The sequence below is a fragment of the Amblyraja radiata genome, chromosome 10 (genome assembly GCF_010909765.2).
Source record: "Amblyraja radiata isolate CabotCenter1 chromosome 10, sAmbRad1.1.pri, whole genome shotgun sequence".
Taxonomy (NCBI): domain Eukaryota; kingdom Metazoa; phylum Chordata; class Chondrichthyes; order Rajiformes; family Rajidae; genus Amblyraja; species Amblyraja radiata.
This window is the reverse complement of record NC_045965.1, coordinates 21,992,811-22,014,665: the sequence shown is the minus strand read 5'-3', so window position 1 is coordinate 22,014,665 and position 21,855 is coordinate 21,992,811. Positions and strand designations below refer to the sequence as shown.

Below are 21,855 nucleotides of genomic sequence, written 5' to 3'. Positions count from 1 at the left end.
AACATCCATTCCCTTGCCTTGCAGCACTTCTCAAATATATTCCATCACCCTTGCTCAGATTTAATTCCATTTGCAATTTTTCAGCTTAATGGACCAGACAGTCTCTATCTTCCCACAGTAAAATGCTTCTTTCTTACCGGCAAGCACATGGTCATATTTATTAATTAACACATTTTATAAAAACAAAAGGGGCTGGAAACTGAGTCTCGTGGAGTCCCACTGCTAACGACTCTCCAGTCACAAAAGCCTCCAAGGGCAATCGCAGAGTGGGCAATCGTTTCGCTGAACGCCTTCACTCAGTCCTCCTTGGCCCACGTGATCTCCCGGTTGCCAAACACTTTAACTCCCCTTCCCATTCCCACACTGACCTTACTGCCCTGGGCCTCCTCCACTGTCAGTGTGAGGTCAAACGCAAATTGGAGGAACAGCACCTCATTATTTCACTTGGGCAACTTACAACCCAACGGTATGAATGTTGATTTCTATAACTTCAAGTAACCCTTGCATTCGCCCCTCTCTCCGTTCATCCACCACCCTAGTCGTAGTACTAGTTTCACTCTCGTCCTGTTTAGTTTCACTGTTTCACTTGTTAGTTTCACTCGTTATCACCTTCTCTGCAGCCAACAATGAACCATTGTGGGCTTCACCTTTCCTTGACCATTGTTGCTGGCTTTGATTTGTCCTTTTGCACATATTTAATTCATTTGTTCTTTGTACCTCCTCATATCTTTAGTTTCCCTCTTCCCTGACTCCCAGTCTGAAGAAGGGACACAACCCGAAACGTCACCCATTTCTTTTCTCAAGAGATACTACCTGACCCTCCGAGTTACTCCAGCATTTTGTGTCCATCCTTAGTCATTACCTTTTGCTTTGAGCCACTGACCCAAACTTAGATCCTGTGACCTTTTACTTTTGTGACTCGCCTGCCAGGTGAGACCTTATTAATAGCCTTGCTCAAGTCCATAACAAATCAGGCACAGTCACATAACATTGGAGGGAACTGTCACCAGAATCATAGAATCATTAGGCACAGAAACATGCCCTTTTAGCCCAGCTCACCCATTCTGACTGTGAAACTAATCTATGCTAATCCCAGCTGCCTTACATTTGGTTCCCCTACTTAGTCCATACCTTTCCAAGTTATCATAAATACTGGATCTCAGAATCTTCTCCATCAATTCTCCTATCTTTAATGTAAGGCTCACAATAGACAATAGACAATAGGTGCAGGAGTAGGCCATTCAGCCCTTCGAGTCAGCACCACCATTCAATGTGATCATGGAACGTGCCCTTTTTGCCCAGCTCATCCATTCTGACTGTGAAGCCCTATGCTAATCCCAGCTGCCTTATATTTGGTTCCCCAGCTACTGGCCTGTAGCTTCCAGGCTTTTATCCCTCCAATCTTCTGGTATCCCAAATACGACTAACAAAGATGCACAAGTCTTTGTCAGACACCCAGCAATCTTCTCCCTTGATTTCAATAGCATCCTGGGATAGATCCCATCAAGCCCTGAAGACTTATCTACCCTAATATGCATCAATATTTCCAAACACTTCCCCCTCCCTGATCCAGACAAAATCGGAGTATCCCTCCCTTAACTATCCAGATTCTGAAGAAGGGTCTCGGCCCGAAACATTACCCATTCCTTCTCTCCAGAGATGCTGCCTGTCCCGCTGAGTTACTCCAACATTTTGTGTCTATATTCAGTGTAAACCAGAATCTGCAGTTCCTTCCTACACATTCCACATCTTTCTACCTGATGAATATTATTTGTATGCGACAAATAAACTTGACTTGAATATCGATGAGAGTAATCACTCAATAGCACAGACATCTGCTAACAGATACCAATAGACCATAAAACAGGAATCTAATTCAGGGCACAATAACACGTTACGACAGTAGCTTGTTACCAAACATCATGTTACTCTTACCAACCCTCTCCAAAAAAAGAAATCAATCTAGTTCGACACAACCTTCCCTTAATAAATTCCTGCTAACTGTTTCGAAGTTGAGTGTGCCTTCTAAATGAAAACACAAGAGATTACAGATGCTGAAGTCTTGAGTAAAGTGCAACCTGCTGTCAGAACTCAATGGATCGAGCAGCAATTGGGCAGGGGTATGAACAGTCTTAATAAGCGTCCTGACCCAAAATGTCCTCTGTCCCTTGAAGGAGAGCTGTTTCAACAGGTAAGAAAGGATGGTGGATGTTAATGAACAGTTGATTTCCTTGCCAGTGTTTGATCTTGCCTCCATAACATTTCAGGGGGTTTGGAGTCAAAGAGAGTATTCCCAGGGTGACTCCATTCCTGCTGCATTTCCAGAGGGATTGTCCTGCCTGTACAGTAGGACGTGATGGATGGGCAGCCAGACAATGCAACAAGACATTGGTTATCGGCATTGTCACTTAAGACCACAGGACCAAAAGACATAGGAGCAGAATTAGGCCATTTAGCCATTGAGTCTGCTCCGCCTTTCCATCATGGTTGATCTATTTTTGCTTCTCAACCTCATTCTCATTCTCTCTCCGTAACCTTTGACGCCCTTACGAATATTATCATTCCCTTTCTAATATTGCCAACATTAACTTGGTGCTAATGTTGTATACCACTGCATTAAAGATGTATGATATGAGACACAGACATACAATGCCAAAGGGAATAAGAATCTGATAAACTCATAATGTTCAGGATCGATCGTAGTCGTACAATACGTCAAGGATCTGAGACCAGACTCAGCCTGAGACCAGACTCAGCCTGCCCACAGGGTAACAATACTTACACAGTTATTTAGTAGATGCTTGATATCAGACAGTTGAACTCAACTATAGGCATCTGATCCTTGAGACAGTCAGAGGAACTTTGGGATCTCATATCTGATACGATCCCACAGTACGTTCTGATCTGACACTGGGCATTTCCATACACTACGGCAGGAACTGATAGCAGATGCCATTACACAAGTCTAGAGGGACTGACACATATTGCTGGGGTCTAATAACAACCTATTGCAGGCACCAGCTCCCAAACAAAGACACACAGTATTGCACTGGTCTGCTCATAGACATAATGGAGGAAGGTTCTGCGATGAGATGGATATTTGAGAACTCACCCCACAGTCAAAACAGTTGAAGGAGGAGTGAAAATATAGTCGAGGACCACAGCCGTACATCTTTAGAAACATCTCGGAGAGAAAGAGACCCAGAAAGGTGAATTCGGCATAGTCTGAGAAAAGGAAATGGGACGGATTAGTGAGACCAGACGGTGTGAGAGGCACAGCACGATCCCGTTTGCAGCCCCAGTCTCCGTAAAACTGTTCCAGAGTTCATGACCTCACAGAGCTGCCGCCCAGTCCTTCCCCAGCCAGCTCGGGCCTGTTTCCCTGGGTGACGCTTTTTGAGGGATTCGGGGTTGGATGGGATGAGGTGAGGTCGGGTAGGATGGGCGAGCTGGTGAAGAAGAGGGACAGCAGTGCTTCCTGTCTCGGCAGGTGGCAGGCTACAGTCTGTGAAGTAAATGTTTTCCATTCAAACTGCAGTATTTTCAGGCCACAGGATCCCAACGCACAGAGCAGAAAGAGTCTTACCACTTATTGCCAAGTGCGGGCTCTGTGATACAGGTGTCATGATAAACAAATACATCGGTATTTGTATTGTTTTCAAGAGCTCAGGTAATTCCAAGGCACTTGCCTCTTCAGGAGTGCTCACAATAGTTTAGTTTAGAGATACAGTGAGGAAACCGGCCCTTCGGCCCACCGAGTCTGCGCTGACCAGTGATTCCCATACACCAGCACTATCCTACACAGTAGGGACAATTTTCACCTATGCCAGTGATCCTACAAACTTGTACGTCTTTGGAGTGTGGGAGGAAAACGAAGAACCGGGAGAAAACCCATACGGTCACTGGGAAAACGTACAAACTCTGTACAGACAGCACCCGTAGTCAGGATTGAACCCGGGTCTCTGGCTCTGTAAGGCAGCAACCTTATCGCTGCGCCACCCTGCCGCCCTGGTGGCAAATACTTTAACTTTGAAATATAACATTTACCACCTATTTGATCGAGGGCAATAAATCAAGGTTTTGTTCAGCTGTAGCAGAGCCTCTACCGCTCTTGTGTCCCAGTCCTCTCGATATCAAATCAGCGCTTTCCACCTGCTGATTATTTTTCGTACTTCCCACGGTAATTCATAGTAATCCTCTATGTGGGAGGATTGATAGTGGGGGCAGGAGGTAGTTGCATGATAGAGGAGCTTGGGTCTTTGAGTCTCTTTGAATCACCAATGTTTTAGACTGTTCCCAATTAAGAAAGTCCCCTACCCTATCTGCTTAAAGTCCAGAGTCTTGTATTTAACTCTGCTGAAAACCATCTATTACAATTTGGCACGTGACTATTAACATATCTTTAGAACTTAAAGCTCCCATTTACAAGGCAAAAAAACATTGTCAAATGTTGTACCTTCAACAAGTTTTCTCTCCCATCAGCGCACCATTTATAATGACTGTAAAGAGTTGGGAGTCGTGATTGTTCCGATTGACAGGAATTGGAGCAGCCACCCATTATTCTTCCTCCACCTCCTCCCTGATCACAGACTTTTGAGCCAGCACAATAATTAGCTTTCAGGTCCATGAAATGCAACATTAGCAGACTTCAGCGGAATACCTTCCTGGGGTAAAAACCCATACACCTTTCCCTTTTCAGGTGGCCACATAATGAAATCATCTTTCAAGAAGTACTGTGCTCACATTGAGGTGCCCCTGACTTCATCCCTGCATGAGCTAACCCTCACCTTAAGGGTGTGTCCTCTGTCCTGCATTCCCCATCAAAGGAAATGTTATCTCTTTATCTGTCCTCTCTACATTCTGAGATTGTGAAAGACATTTCAGAAAGGCATGTCCTTCTTTAAATGATACTGAATGGACATGGCGGCATGGTGGCGCAGCGGTAGAGTTGCTGCCTTGCAGAGCCAGAGACCCAGGTTCAATCCTGACTACAGATGCTGGCTGTATGGAGTTTGTACGTTATCCCTGTGACCCCCCTTGTGTTTTCTCCATGTGCTTTGGTTTCCTCCCACACTCCAAAAACGTGCAGGTTTGCCGCTTAATTGGCTTCGGTAAGTTGTAAAAATTGTCCCCAGTGTAGAATAGTGTTAGTGTACGGGGTGATCGCAGGTCGGCACAGACTTGGTGGGCAGAAGGGCCTGTTTCCACACTGTATCTCTACAGTCTAAAGGCAAAAACCTTGCTCCAACATCAAAAAGCACACAGATGGGACCACGAAAGTAGCTCCCATGTGGCTTCCCTGGCTCAAGGGTTAGTTTCCTTGTCCAGCCGGTAGATATAGAGCACACACCAAAAAGGAAACAAACTAGTGCAAGAGGAAGCTGGACAGAGCCAGGGATAACAACTGTAGAAGGTCTTGGGAGAGCATGGGATCTCCTGGGGAGTGAGGGTAGTGCGTATTCCATTGTCAGAGGGGTTCAAGGAGTAGACAGGGTCCAGAGATTCATTTGCTGGTTCATTGCCCATGTGTCTGAAAACCCCATGGTAGTGGGGTGGGGAGATATCCTGAGGCATGTTTGCACTAGAAACATGGTGTGGAGATAATGAATGTTTGCAAGGATAGCATTTCCTATGATAGGGCAAAGAGATAACATTTCTTACAATGGGGAATGCAGGACAAAGTGATAGCGTTTCCTATGATGGGGAGTGAGAATAAGGGACACATCCTTAAAACGAGGGCCATGCAGGGGTGATGTCGGGAGCACTCCTTCACACTGTTAGGGTGATCCAGAAATTTCATCCTCCAACAAGCTGAGTTTAGATCAATCAGAGTTTTGATGAGTAGTTTTTAATGGATTTGTCAGGGCCGTAAGACTGTGGAAACTAGGTGGATAGATGGAATTTATTACAATGTCTTTCCTACCTCCAATTTGGTTCGATGCATTTCAGCCAGAACTTGTGGATAAACAAATGTTACGTCATAGAAAGAATCGGCAGACTGAATGTTCCCCTACAGGCGACTTTACCTTTGGGCCAGCAATATTATACTTACAAAGGAAGTTGGAGAGCCATGGAGGCTGGTCATAGTGGACAATGGCAACACACACAGTGTTAAGAGCCACCAGACCCAGGACGATCCAGTAGAAGGCGTGGGACTTGACCATGTGGCGGATGGAGATGCGCAGCATGCGCTCCTTGCGGCGGAAGTAAGATGAACCCTCCAGCAACTTGGTGCTCTTGATGCTCGCCCTTGCCAGCGGGGACCCTGGACAAAGCAAGGAGGAGACAATCTTAGATGGAGGGAGGGAGATCACCCTTAACACAAAGGACCTCTTTGAAATATCAGTAAGTTAAAATATAAAAAAGAATAAAACTCGGTCTAAAGAGTCAAAAACTGCCCACAGTCACAGGGGTCGGTTTTGCATTGCCATAGAGAGTCATACAGTATGGAAACAAGCCTTTCAACCCAACTTGCCCAGGCCACCCAACATGTTCCATCTACACGAGTCCCATCTGCCTATGTTTGGCCCATATCTCTCAAAACCTGTCCTATCCATGTACCTGTTCAAATGTTTCTTAAACAGTGCAATATTACCTGCCTCAATTACCTCCTCCGGCAGCTCGTTCCATACACCCACCACCTTCTGTGTTAAAAAATCATGCCTCAGGTTCCTATTAAATCATTCCCCCCTCACCTTAAACCTATGTCCTCTGGTTCTCGATTTCCCTGCTCTGGGCAAGAGACACTTCTATTAGATTACCCCTTATCTTCCTGCACTCCAGGGAATAGAGTCCTGGCCTGCTCAACCTCTCCCTATCGCTCAGGTCCTCGAGTCCTGGCAACATCCTTGCAAATCTTCTCTGTACACTTTCTAGCTTGACAACATCTTTCCTATAACATGGTGCCCAGAACTGAACACAATATTCTAAATGTGGCCTCTCCAACGTTTTACATAGCTGCAACATAACCTCCCAACTTCTATACTCATTGTTTTGTCTTTAGAAGATTGAAGGATGATTCAATGAACATGTTAATGAATGATAGATGGATTGGATTGGGCATAAAAAGGGAAACAGATTTTTCTTAGAGGGAGGTCCATAACAAAGAGACAGATTGATGGAGTTAGTATGGCATACTTTACGAGGGGTTGTTATGTTACAGCTTTGAAGGACATTGAGGAGACCCCACCGGGAATATTAAGTGCAGGGCTGGTTGGCAAACTTCAGCAAGGCTAGAGAGGGTGCAGAAAAGATTCATAAGGATGTCACAGGGACAGGAGGGGTTCAGCTATAAAAGGAGAGACTGCATAAGGTTTATGAGTGGAGGAGGCTGAGAGGTAACCTGATAGAGGTTAATAAAATCACAAGGGGAAAATAGACACATTCTTTTAATGATCAGTCAGCTGAGCAGCAGCAGGGGAGTCAACATTAGGGGTTATAAGTTTAAGGTGACGGGAAGATTGAATGGGAATCTGAGGGGCAGCTTTTTCCAGACAGTGTGTGGTGGATACAAGCTGCCAGAGGAGGAAGTAAAGGCAGGTACAATTGTACCAGGTAGTGAAGCCAGGCACCAGTCTGAAGAAGGGTCCAAAACATCACCTTGTTCATTTCCTCCAGAGATATTGCCTGACCTGCTGGGTTCCTCCTGCACTTTGTGTGTTACGCAGGTACAATTACAATGTTTAAAAGATAGTTTACAGGTACATGGATGGGAAGAGTTTAGAGGGATATGGTCCAAATGGAATTAAACGGAACATTGGATGGCATAGACACGAGTTGGCCCTAAGGGCCTGTTTCTGTGCTGTATAATGCTATAACACCATCAATCTCATCTAAGTTAGAGACTCACCCACAGAAGATATTTCAGTGTAGTGGTCATCACTTGACTCGGTGTGAATCATTTCCATTCGCCCTTTTTTGATTGTTGCTCTTCTAAGAACTGAAAACAAGGAGCTTATTGATCGCAAACAAAATTCTGTTAATTGTTAATTACAAACCTGCTGCGTATTCAACATCAGGAAAAAGAGAATAGTCTGAGTGACGAGCTGCAGGATCCAAACTGACAAGAGGCGGCAAAGATGTAACCAGTGACTCCTGTTTCACTCCATCCTTCTTCATGTTCATAAGGTCATAAGTGACAGGAGTAGAATTATGCCATTTGGCTCATCAAGTCTACTCTGCCATTCAAACATGGCTGATCTATTGCGTACAGTTTTGGTCTCCTAATTTGAGGAAGGACAACCTTGTGATTGAGGCAGTGCAGCGTAGGTTCACGAGATTGATCCCTGGGATGGCGGGACTGTCATATGAGGAAAGATTGAAAAGACTAGGTTTGTATTCACTGGAGTTTAGAAGGATGAGGGGGATCTTATAGAAACATATAAAATTATTATAGGACTGGACAAGCTAGATGCAGGAAAAATGTTCACAATGTTGGGCGAGTCCAGAACCAGGGACCATAGTGTTAGAATAAAGGGGAGGCCATTTAAGACTGAGGTGAGAAAAAAACTTTTTCACCCAGAGAGTTGTGAATTTGTGGAATCCCCTGCCACAGAGGGCAGTGGAGGCCAAATCACTGGAGAGAGTTAGATAGAGCTCTAGGGGCTAGTGGAATCAAGGGATATGGGGAGAAGGCAGGCACGGGTTATTGATTGGTGACGATCAGCCATGATCACAATGAATGGTGGTGCTGGCTCGAAGGGCCGAATGGCCTCCTCTTGCAACAATTTTCTATGTTTCTTTTTTTTTTTTTTTTTTTTTTTTTTAATATTTTATTTTATTAGAAGTAAGTACAGTCATATGGCACCAAAGTGCCTAATATATATTTTCATAATACATTTTATGTACAACTTCTTTTTTTTTTTTTTTGTTACACTGAAAAAAGATTAGAATAAGAAAAAGAAGTTAGATAGTAAAGGATAGAAAGATGTGAAATATATAGTGTGTGAAAAAAGAAAACGAGTAAATGAAGAAAGTTGAGAGAGAGAATAGAGAAAAGAAAAGAAAAGAAAAAAAGAGAAGGAGATCATTATTTATAGTCTTGACCAACCCTCGTCCAGTCCTGAAACAGTTATTTTTTACAATTGTGTTGCACCATATGATTCCAAAAAAACGACGAATGGAGACCAACTCGTTATGAATTGGTCTGATTTATCCATTAGGAGGAATCGCATTTCCTCAAGATGAGCGGTGTCCAACATACTTGCAATCCACATTTTAAGCGTTGGTATTGATGTACCCTTCCAAAATTTAAGAATTAATTTTTTTGCTATTATTAAACCATAGTTAAGGAATAGATTTTGAATGTGTTCAATTTATTCCCATCTTCCATTACGCCAAATATAATCATTTCAGTATTAGGTTCCATTCTTGTCTTGAATAATTTTGTAAATATTTCAAAAATATCATTCCAAAATCTATAAAGTTTTATGCAGGAAACTAAGGAGTGTGTTATAGTTGCCTTTTGGGCTAGACATTTATCACAAGTGGCGGATATATTTGGATAAAATTTGTTCAATCTTGTTTTTGAATAATATAATCTATGTACAATTTTAAATTGAATTAAATTATGTCTTACATTAATTGAACATTTGTGAATATATATCAGGTATTTTTCCCATTTAACCTTCGTAATTTTTATCATTAGTTCCCGTTCCCACTCTTCTCTAAGTACCTCTGTCGATGGTAGGTCTATATTTAGAATACTATTATATAAATATGATATTAATTTTTGTGAGTCAGCTTCAATATTCATTGCTTCTTCCAATAAGTCAGGAGTTACTTTTTGATATCCTTGTATATATTTTTTCACGAAATCGCAAATCTGAAGATATTTAAAATATTGGTTGTTTTTCAATTTAAATTTTAATTGTAATTGTTGGAATGATAGTAAGTTTCCCATTTCATACATATCCCCGATCCTTCTAATTCCGAGACTTTCCCATTGGTTATATGTCTTATCAATAAGAGATGGTTTAAATAAAGGGTTATTCGCTATTGGCATTAACAGTGATAGATTTCTTAATTTTAAAGATAATTTTATTTGTTTCCAAATTCTTATTGTACCATATATAATTGGGTTCTTCTTATATATTGTGTTATTCAGTTTTTTGGGGGAGAAGAGGATCGTTCCTATATTACAAGGATGGCAATCCTCCTTCTCCATTTTTATCCATTCTGTCTGTTGGGTAGAACTATCCAACCAATAAATCATATTCTTAATATGCACTGCCCAGTAATAATACATAAAATTCGGAAGTGAAAGTCCCCCGACCTCTTTTGGTTTACATAAGTGTTTTTTTTGTGATTCTATGTGATCTATAGTCCCAAATATAATTAGTAATATTAGAGTCTAATTTAAAAAAAAAATATTTTGGTATATATACCGGTATAGATTGAAATAGGTATAGTAATTGTGGTAGGAAGATCATTTTTATTGCATTTATTCTACCTAATAATGATAAGGGAAGTGTTTTCCAAAATTTAATCAACGTATTAAGTTTATTTAATAAAGGCATGAAATTAGCATTGAATAATGCTTTATATTTTCTAGTAATCTGAATACCCAAATATTTAAATTTTTCTGTTGCGATTTTAAAGGGGAACTTCAGTAAGTGTGTAGGTTCTTGAGGTTTTAATGTCATGATTTCACTTTTATTCCAGTTTATTCTATATCCAGAAAAATACCCAAATTCCTCTATTAAGTTTAATAAATTTGGTATGCTCGTTTGTGACTTTGTAATATATAAAAGTATATCGTCTGCATATAATGAGATTTTATTATTTGAGTCTCTGGTATTATAGCCCTGAATATTCGGATGAATTCTTATACTTTCAGCCAGGGGTTCTATCATAAGGGCAAATAGCAGGGGTGATAGTGCACATCCCTGCCTATTACCCCTTGATAGTTGAAATTTTTGAGATAACATGTTATTAGTTAAAATTCTTGCCATCGGTTTATCATATAATAATTTTACCCATGTTATAAAATTCTCTCCCATATTAAATTTTTGTAGTACTTTATATAAGTATTGCCACTCTACCTGATCAAATGCTTTCTCTGCATCCAAAGAAATAATTGATATATCTTCTTCCTCTACTTTATGCGAGTACATTATATTAAACAGACGTCTCAGATTATTAAATGAGTATCTTTTAGGTATAAACCCCGTTTGATCAGGGTTTATCAATTTACTAATATATTTGCTTAATCTTCTTGCTAAAATCTTTGCTAAAATTTTCTGATCTGTATTTAAAAGTGATATAGCTCTGTACGAGCCCGGATCTTCTAAATCTTTATCTTTTTTTGGAATAAGCGTAATAGTTGATTCTGTTAGTGTTTCAGGTAGTTTGTTTTCTTTAAAAGCATGGGAGTATAAATTAAATAAATAAGGGGTTGTTATCTCCTGAAATTTTTTATAAAATTCATTATTAAAACCATCTGGTCCCGGTGTCTTACCATTTTTCAGCGATTTTATTGTTTCACCTATTTCTTTGATTGTAATTTGAGCTCCTAATTCCTCTTGTTCCAAAAGGTCCAGTATTGGAAGATTACAATTATCTAGAAATTTTTTTATTTTATTATCTTCTCTTTTAATTTTAGATGTATATAAGTTTTGGTAAAATTGGGCAAATCTATTATTAATATCTTTAGGTAGTATTAGTAATTCACCTTTCTCTGATTTAATTTTGGTTATAGTATTTTCCTTTTCTTGTTTTTTCAATTGGCGAGCTAAAAGCTTATGTGGTTTGTCACCAAACTCAAAATGTTCCTGTTTTGTAATTTTCTATGTTTCTATAGCTCGCTTTCCAACTTCGTAAATCCCAGTATCTGCTTCACGAGGTGATACTTACTGCACTCACTTTCCAATCACTTGGGCCCTGGTTCCCACACTCCCTTTATGTTCATGAGGAATCTATTTCCAGCACCCCTTTCCATTACTGCTGCCCTGATTCTCACCCTCCCTTTATACTCAAGGGGACTTTGGTTTCTGCATTCACTGGGTTACCAGTTCCTACATTCCCTTTGAACTCTCCAAGGCGCCAGTTTCCACTACCTTTAAATTCACCAGGTCCCCATTTACCACATTTCCTTTAAACTCACTGGGACCCCAGTTCAAATGCCCCCGTAAAATCACAGGAGTTGTAGATCACTCACTCATTTCATATTTACCTAGTTCCACTGAAAAAATTATTATAACATTGTAACACCTACAAAAGACGAGTTAAGAGAGTGTAGCAGTGGTAATAAAAATAGCATTCTATATTCCAGAAAATCTGCCACTCTGGTACCACCATAGTATCATTGTGCTCAATTATTAGAGTTTTTCTGAATGTTTTCTCAGGGTGGCTGGTGGTAATTAGAGGAGTATTGTGGGGGTCAGCTTGGCTCTCAGCTATTTGTGATGAATATCAATGACTTGGATGCACAAACGGAATGCATTATTTCTGAATTAGCCATTGATATTAAACTGGGTGGGATTACAAACTAAGGAAAGAGGCTTTGAGGGGACTTAAACATAGAAACATAGAAACATAGAAATTAGGTGCAGGAGTAGGCCATTCGGCCCTTCGAGCCTGCACCGCCATTCAATATGATCATGGCTGATCATTCAACTCAGTATCCCGTACCTGCCTTCTCTCCATACCCTCTGATCCCCTTAGCCACAAGGGCCACATCTAACTCCCTCTTAAATATAGCCAATGAACTGGCCTCGGCTACCCTCTGTGGCAGAGAGTTCCAGAGATTCACCACTCTCTGTGTGAAAAAAGTTCTTCTCATCTCGGTTTTAAAGGATTTCCCCCTTATCCTTAAGCTGTGACCCCTTGTCCTGGACTTCCCCAACATCGGGAGCAATCTTCCTGCATCTAGCCTGTTCAACCCCTTAAGAATTTTGTAAGTTTCTATAAGATCCCCTCTCAATCTCCTAAATTCTAGAGAGTATAAACCAAGTCTATCCAGTCTTTCTTCATAAGACAGTCCTGACATCCCAGGAATCAGTCTGGTGAACCTTCTCTGCACTCCCTCTATGGCAATAATGTCCTTCCTCAGATTTGGAGACCAAAACTGTACACAATACTCCAGGTGTGGTCTCACCAAGACCCTGTACAACTGCAGTAGAACCTCCCTGCTCCTATACTCAAATCCTTTTGTTATGAAAGCTAACATACCATTCGCCTTCTTCACTGCCTGCTGCACCTGCATGCCTACTTTCAATGACTGGTGTACCATGACACCCAGGTCTCACTGCATCTCCCCGTTTCCTAGTCGGCCACCATTTAGATAATAGTCTGCTTTCCTGTTTTTGCCACCAAAATGGATAACCTCACATTTATCCACATTATACTGCATCTGCCAAACATTGATGGAGGGAGCGGACAAAAACATAGTGGTATAACATGGATAAATGAGGTTATCCCCTTCTGGAACAAAAAGAGACAGGTGTCATTTGGAAGGTGTCAAGCAATGGGATTGTGAAATGATCCCAGCAGAATGGAATTATTGAAAACTATGCACAAAACAAGACCAATGAGTAGCAATCTTACCATCCAGTGCTGACTTCTCTCCAGCATTTTTATTTTCTTCCAGTAACATCACTTCCTCTGTTGAGAGAGAAAGATAGAAAAAGCGAGGGAGGGAAAGAGAAGGGGGGGGGGGGGGGGGGAGAGAGAAAGGGAGAGGGAGAGGGAGAGGGAGAGGGAGAGGGAGAGGAGAGGGAGAGGGAGAGGGAGAGGGAGAGGGAGAGGGAGAGGGAGAGGGAGAGGGAGAGGGAGAGGGAGAGGGAGAGGGAGAGGGAGAGGGAGAGGGAGAGGGAGAGGGAGAGGGAGAGGGAGAGGGAGAGGGAGAGGGAGAGGCAGAGGGAGAGGCAGAGGGAGAGGGAGAGGGAGATATCAGTATGTGACAACTCACACATAGGACACATTATCACTGCCCCATTCGTCCATGTTTTGGTGGAATTTTCAAAGTGCAGTCTATGCTCCACTTCATATGAGCAGTGTCCAATCCAGGCAAGCCCAGGCTGCTGCAGGCCTCCAGCCATCACCTTCCTCGCCCGTCCACCTTGGTGCCCCGGGGGCATTTGTATCAGTATATTTTGCAATCTGGTATTTTTTCTCTCTTACACGACCTCGTAGGACAATTGGATGGTGTGATTTATGCAGAACATTGAAGGACTAAAAGCTATTACCAACCCTCCAGCATTGCCATGGAGAATTCAGTTAAAGACTAATCTTTGCATCACTGCCATTATTAAAAAAGCTAGGGAAAAACTGTGCGAAAGCAAAGTTCTTTTGAATCATTTTCTTTTGTGACTATTACAATGAGAGAGAAAAAAAATCCACTGAGGAGTCTTTTTATTTTCTAACAGGAAGAGAGGCACAGTGAGGTCAAGCCTGTGAGGGGAATGAGTGGTGGGCTTATCAAAGTGGGGCAAGTGGAGCAAGTCCAGTGACAATACATCTACCATTCCCCGTCCCTCTGAGCTGTCACCTGCTTTGTCGATCCAGGCCCGATAGCCATTCAGTTCCCGCTCAATCTGTTGCTGTCTCCGAAGTTTCAGGAACGACCGCCTATTTTCCACCCTCTCCCGCTCTTTGGCAAATTCACTGGGGAACAGAGAACAAAGAGTTAGACCTCATGCTGACCATCTTGCCACCTGTCATTTCAGCATCGGGTTACACTAGCTAGAAAACATTGAAATCTAATGGGAAATGTTCCTTAGATGCCTTAAGATCTGCCACAGCATCCTAACACACGGTGCATGAAACAAACTGTGTGGGTCAAGCAGTATTAGTGGAGACAAAAGGATGATCGACGTTTTGGATCGAGACTCTGCATTAGGACTGAGAACACAGAGGAGAGACAGCCAGTAGAATGAGGGGTAGAAGCGAGGCAGGGGTAACAGTTTAGGTGGCACCAGATAAGGGAGGAGTGTTGTGTAGATGGAGCCAGTATGGGAAGGGAAAAGCAACCCACTTGCATTTGCAAATGGAGCAAAATGGAGTTGGATTTGAAGGAGAGACGTTGGTGAGGCTGAACCTGGAGTACTATGTTCAGTTCTGGTCACCTTGCTTTAGAAACAATGGCATTAAGCTGAAAATTCTGTTTTAGAAATGATGCTGTTAATCTGAAATGAGTGCAGTAAAGATTTATGCGGATGTTGAGATAAGGAGCAAAACACAAAGTGCTGGAGTAACTCAGTGTGTCTGGCAGCATCTGTGCAAGGAATGGATGAGCGATGTTTTGGGCCAAGTTCCTTCAAGACTTAAATATAAAATCTGTCTAATTGTTTCTTAAATGTTGCAATAGTCTCTACCTCAACTACCTCCTCCAGCAGCTCATTCCATACACCCACCATCCTTTGTGTGAAAAAGCCACCCCTCAGATTCCAATTACATTTTTTCCCCTTCACCTAAACCTATGATCTCTGGTTCTCGATTCCCCTACTCTGTGTAAGAGACTCTGTGCATCTACCTGATCTATTCCCCTCATGATTTTGCACACCTCTAATAGATCACCCCTCATCCTCCTGCGCTCCAATAAATAGTTCTAAGCCAATAGTGTTTACAGGACAGAGATGCATGTGACCAATATGGGAACTGAACATTTTGGGGTACTTGACATTTCGGAAGCATGGGTAGAAAGGGAAAGGAGGTGTAGTAGTTCTGTGAATAAAAAATGAGATTAGTATAGGAATGTTTACCCAGACAGAGGTAGATCTAGTTTGGAAAGATAAAAGAAATACTGAGGGAGTAATCAGCTACAAATTTACAAAATAGTATGAAGTATTAAATGATGGGGGGGGGGGTAAGAAACCTACCATAATAATCTAGGTGAATTTAATCTTCATATAGAATAGTTAAATCAAATTGGAAAAGCTCTGCTTGAGGATAAACAGAATGAATTCAGGACAGTTTCCCAGGGAACAAACTGCATTAGATCTGGGCTTGTGTAATGAGAATGGATTAATTAATGATTTCATAGTACCGGTGGAAAGGACCCTCGAGGGACGAGTGATCATAACATGATAGGACTTCATATTCAGGCTGACAATGGCCAACTCAGGGCTGAACCTATATCCTTAATTTAAATGAAGGCAATTATAATTACCTAATGACTGAAGTGCATTGGAAAGCATATTAAACGGTAAGATGGTTAGTAGTGGGAGACTTCTCAAGAAATATTTCATAATTCTCTACACACATTCTGTTAGAAATAAGGTTTCTATGAAAAGAACGTTGAAAGAAGCATGGCGTTGAATTTACAGAAATGGACATAATATGGTGAGAAATCAGTGAGAGACAGAAAATTCAGAATATTTTAGAAATCAACAAACTGAAAAAGGAGAAAGCATATTTTGTGAGTTAACGAGCAATATGGTCACTCTCCTCTAGTGTTTAAAAGTGTAGGCCTGACAGAAGGTGAGAATGGGAAATTAAAAATAGGAAATAAGGAAACATGAAACAAAGAACAAAAATGCGCAACGAATCAAAACAATGTGCATTGATGTATTGACAGAATCAGTTATTATGTGCAGAAGATGGCTAAGGGTGTCAAGGGTTATGGGGAGAAGGCAGGAGAATGTGGTAGAGAGGGAGAGATAGGTCAGCCATAATTGAATGGCGTAGTAGACTTAATGGGCCGATGGCCTAATTTTGTTCATATGACTTATTAACATGAAAATCTGATGGGCTAGTTTCAAGTAGAACTCGTAACAATCAATATCATGAGAGATGGCTACTGGAAATACTAATGTTACTTAAGGCAGACATGACCAAGTTCCAATGGCCTGCATCTGACGTTGCAATGGATCCATTGGTTGATGTCTTTCAAAACCAACAAAGTTTCAGGAACTTTGGAAATGAGGAAGAAGACAAAAAAAGTAGATAATGATAGCCTATTAGCTCAACGTGCTGTCAGTCAATATGCTGGAATCTTTCATCAAGAAATAGCTGCACATTTAGAGAGATTATATGTGATCGAACTGTCAACATAATTTTGTGATATGACAAGGTGTCACATAACAGAGGATCCAAGATGGCGTCCAACCCCAGGGGACTATTTATGTGCTAGTCACAGAAGTGAATCTGCAATCACACATTACAATCGCTTCACATTTTTAAATCTCGACTCGATTGTAATCATGATATAGCAACCTTTCATTACTTTAACTATGATCACTAAACGTTATTCCCTTATCATGTGTCATTGTGAATGGCTCGACTCGATTGCAATCAGGTGTTGTCTTTCCGTTGACTGGTTAACACGCAACAAAAGCTGTTCTTCGGTACATGTGAAAATAAACTAAACAAAACTAAATTAAACTAAAAGGTTAATGCAAATAGTTAATTGTATCTGGGGGAATAAGTAAGCATATTTCAGGCTGGAAAGTTGTAACCAGTGGAATGCCCCAAGGATCAGTTCTTGGGATTCTTATATCAATAACCTGGGTGAAGTGGAGAGAGCGTATGTTTTCATGTTTTCCAATGATATGAAAATAGGTGGGAAATGTTGTAATGATGATATTTGGACATAGATTGGTTGAGTATCTTGCGATTACACTTGAAATTCACTGTGGAAAGTGTGAGGTCGTGCATTTCAGTAAGATAAATCTATATGGAGAAAGATTACAAATGAGCCAAGTGCAGAGAAATCTAGGTGTTCTTGTATACAAATTACAAAAGGATAGCAGACAAGTACAAGTGGTTAGGGAAGCAAATAGCATTTTGACTTTTATTGTAAGATGGTTGAACAGGTAGGGAATGGAGGAATACAGACGGCGTGCAAGCAGATGGGATTAGTGTAGATTGGTATCATGGTCAGTGCAGAAGGACCTCTTCCCTGGTCTATTGTTCTGGGTTCTATTTCAAGGTGCTTTGAGAGGCAAGGGAGAAGATTTTAACATTGTTACTGGCCGCAGAGGAAATGCTAGATGATTGGAGGATGGCAAGAATGGTGCCTTTATTCACGATATGTACACCAAGTACACTGTGCACACTTATCTACACTGGATTATCTGCACACTCGATTGTAATAATGGCTCGATTGTAATCATGTATAGTCCATCTGCTGACTGGTCAGCACGCAACAAAAGCTTTTCATTGTACCTCGGTGCACGTGACAATAAACAAAACTAAATTAAACTATATAATTAATTATAAGACAGTGGTAGAGAAATTGTTGGGAAAAACATCTGATATTAATTGTACTTAGAGAATCAAAGTCAAGAATTGTCAGCAAGGCTTTGTTAAGGGGAGATGCTGTCTGACTAAATTCACTGAATCTTTCAGAGATAATTATGTAGACGGATGTTGTGCAGTTGGGCTTCACTAATGTCTTTGACAAGGTCCCACATGGAATCCAGGGCAATTTGGCAAAATGAATCAAAATCTACTTGTGTGAGCAGGAGTGTGATGGTCAAATGTTGTTTTTGTAATTGAAATCTATGATCAATGCAGTAATGGGAGATTGTAAATGACTAATTTGATTGAATAAGTTCATAAATCATATGAGCATAATTAGGTTATTCGGCCCATCAAGTCTACTCCGCCATTCAATCATGTCTGATCTATCTTTCTTTCGTGACCCCATTCTCCTGTCTTCTTGCCATAACCCCTGACACCCACACTAATCAATAACCAATCAATCTCCACCTTAAAAATATCCATTGACTTGCCCACCACAGCCTTCTGTGGCACTGAATTCCACAGATTCACTGTCCTCTGACAATAGAAATTCCTCCACTTCTCCTTTCTAAAGGTACGTCATTTTATTGAAATCTGCCAACTACAATGCCTTTCACTTCAGTGAATATAGATGAAAAATATTAATTTAAGATCTCATTTATGTTATCTCACACCATGCACAGATTGCTCCTTTTGTCCTTAACAGACAATATTCTTTCCTTGGTTAACTATTTGATCGTAATATACTTATAAAACGACTGTGCAAGTGCAGTAATTATGCTCCAGAATATTCTGCACCCCTCTGTCCATATTAGTTCTAATCAACATCTAATCTAAGGGCGGCATGATGTCGCAGCGGTAGATTGCTGCCTTATAGTGCCAGAGACCTGGGTTCGATCCTGACTACGGGTGCTGTCTATATGGGGTTTGTACATATTTCCCCATGACCTGCGTGAATTTTCCCCGGGATCTCTGGTTTCCTCCCACTCTCCAAAGACAAACAGGTTTGAAGGTTAATTGGCTTGGTATAATTGCAAATTGTCCCTAGTGTGTGTAGGATAGCGCTGTGCACAGGGAACCGTGTGCTAGTCGGCATGGATTTGGTGGGCCGAAAGGCCTGTTTCCATACTGTATCTCTATCTCTAAACTAAACATATTGTCCACTTACCTTTAACCTCATTTGCTTTCCAGCTTCCCATTTCCACACCCAAGCTTTTATCAACCACTCAATAAGGCATACTCTAACCATTCATTGGGTAATGGAGTTTAGAAAAAAATCCCAGCTGGCTCTATGACAGTCAATCTTATGTTTTTGTCTCCCCATCTAGAACGTGTTCTCCAATCTACCGATGTACAAAGGTTAAAGCTACTGGGGATGAGTTTAACATCAGGTATGTAAGAGGTGTCACATGGGTGTAAGGTCTCTAGAGGTTTTTGCCCATTTGGTTGGAGCGAGGGAGAGCTGCACTGCCTCACGTGCGATCCTGTAGATGGGATGCTAAACCAACACTCCATCTACTCCCGAGTAAACATAGGAGATAGAAAACGAGGAGCGGAGAGTTTTAATGGACATTACACGCACCTAGTTGTGGCTTACATTCTATAATGACCAGAAGTTAGCAACACACTAAAAATCCTGCATATTCAATAACGAGTAGGGATAACGAGTAGAGCCCTCACAATGATATGGCAACAATCTGCCTTGCACTGCCCCAGTTCATGCAACATAATTGCCAGAAAGTGCTGTCCTGTTAGTGCGGCATGGTGGCGCAGCGGTAGAGTTGCTGCCTTAAAGCGCCAGAGACCCGGGTTCAATCCTGATCTCGGGTGTTGTCTGTATGGAGTTCGTGCGTTCTCCCCTTGACCGAGTGGGTTTTCCCTGGGTACCCCGGTTGCCTCCCACACTCTAAAGATGTACAGATGTGTAGGTTAATTGGCTTCAGTAAAAATTGTAAATTGTCCCTAGTGTGTAGGATAGTGCTAGTGTATGAGGTGATTGCTCACGCTGTTTCCATGCTGTATCTCTAAAGTCTAGAGTCATCTGACTGAGGCTCTCACTTACCACGTGGATCATTGAACGTGGTGCACTTACCCAGACAGCACTCCGAGAACGAGGTTCAACACAAAGAATGAGCCAATGATGATGAGCGGGATGAAGTACAGCCAGTTCCACATCGCCCCTAAGGCATCATCGGTCTGCAGAGTACAAGAAGAAATCTCCCTTTACATCTGTCTTCAAAGTCACACGGCATCCATCGGTCATGCTGGGATTGGTGAAGCCTGTGTTGTCCAGGCTAATATTGCAAGAGAAGATAGACACAAAATGCTGGTGTAACTCAGTAACAAAACTGGCAGCATCTTTGGATAGAAGGAATCCTTCATTCTGAAGAAGGGTTTCGACCTGAAACATCACCCGTTCCTTCTATCCAGAGATGCTGCCTGTTCCGCTGAGTTACTCCAGCATTTTGTATCTATCTTTGGTGTAAACCAGCATCTGCAGTTCCTTCCTACACTAATATGGCAAGAGCCCTTGCTCTTCACATCACTTTGGAAGGGACTCCTGAATCTTCATCTATCCTCATCTCTACTACCCATTCCCAGCCTGCCGCTGACCATTTTCACTGCCATCCTCCCCTAATTCTTGGAACTTCTAAGTTACAGCCTGAATGGTGGGAGTAGGTCCCTCAGTTCCTTGTGGGATCATAGCTGTTCTGATTACAGTTCCAATTCAATTTTTTTGCCCCGCCCCTCTAACATTTCACCACCTTGCTTAGAAAGGGCCTATCTTCCAAGGTGATGAGTGAAAGGGACTTGGCATAACATGCAAAATGAGCAGCAGAGTTCTGGATGATGTTTAGGACAGTAGGCAGGTTGAAACAGGGATGGAGATGGGCAGTGCTACTGAAACGGGCACCGTCTGCCAACAAAGTATATTCAATATTGTGCGTTTCACTAACTTTAAGAGGATCAAGGTGGGATTACAGTGATCCCCACAGTGACACTGATCCATGACCCTGGTTTCAAACGGCATAAAATGAACACCAACCTAGAACCTCGGCTATAACAGTCCATAATACCAGGCTACAACACTTTGGTGTAGCACAGTGGCCAATAATACCAGGCTACAACACTTTGGTGTAGCACAGTGGCCAAGCGGTGGAATTGCTGCCTTACAGCGCCAGAGACCCTGGTTTGATCCTGACAACAGGTACTGTCTTTACGGAGTTTACACGTTCTCCCTGTGACTGTGTGGGTTTTCTCTGGGTGCTCCGATTTCCTCTCATGCTCCAAAGATGTACACGTTTGTCCTGCCCACTCCCCTGACATCAGTCTAAAGAAGTGTCTCGACCCGAAACGTTATCCATTCCTTCCCTCCAGAGATGTTGCCTGTCCCACTGAGTTACTCCAGCATTTTGTGTCTACCTTCGATTTAAACCAGCATCTGCAGTTCTTTCCTGCACAGGTTTGTAGGATAACTGGCTTTGGTAAGGATTGTAAATTGTCCCTAGTGTGTAGGATAGTGCTGGTGTACAGGGATCGTTGGTCAGCGCAGTGGGCTGTATGGCCTGTTTCCACACTGCATCTCTATACTAAACTAAACCCTTTATTGGTTCCTTTTAGCCACTGACCAACACCAGGGTTATTTGCAGTAACCAGTTAGCATACAAGCAT

The 21,855-nt window shown here is 41.9% G+C and overlaps 1 protein-coding gene across 5 annotated transcripts in view; it reads right to left on the bottom strand.

Moving 5' to 3' along the window:
* cacna1e (calcium voltage-gated channel subunit alpha1 E) overlaps positions 1 to 21,855 on the bottom strand; it is a 188,751-nt gene that overhangs the window by 128,160 nt on the left and 38,736 nt on the right. For all 5 annotated transcript variants that reach the window (XM_033028317.1, XM_033028318.1, XM_033028319.1 and 2 more), the window contains exons 6-11: positions 20,276 to 20,379; positions 14,489 to 14,604; positions 13,546 to 13,602; positions 7,850 to 7,939; positions 6,053 to 6,265; positions 3,113 to 3,225 (exon numbers count right to left, since the gene is read on the bottom strand). In XM_033028317.1, the coding sequence (XP_032884208.1) occupies positions 3,113 to 3,225; positions 6,053 to 6,265; positions 7,850 to 7,939; positions 13,546 to 13,602; positions 14,489 to 14,604; positions 20,276 to 20,379 (693 nt within the window). The remainder of the gene's footprint in view (positions 1 to 3,112; positions 3,226 to 6,052; positions 6,266 to 7,849; positions 7,940 to 13,545; positions 13,603 to 14,488; positions 14,605 to 20,275; positions 20,380 to 21,855) is intronic.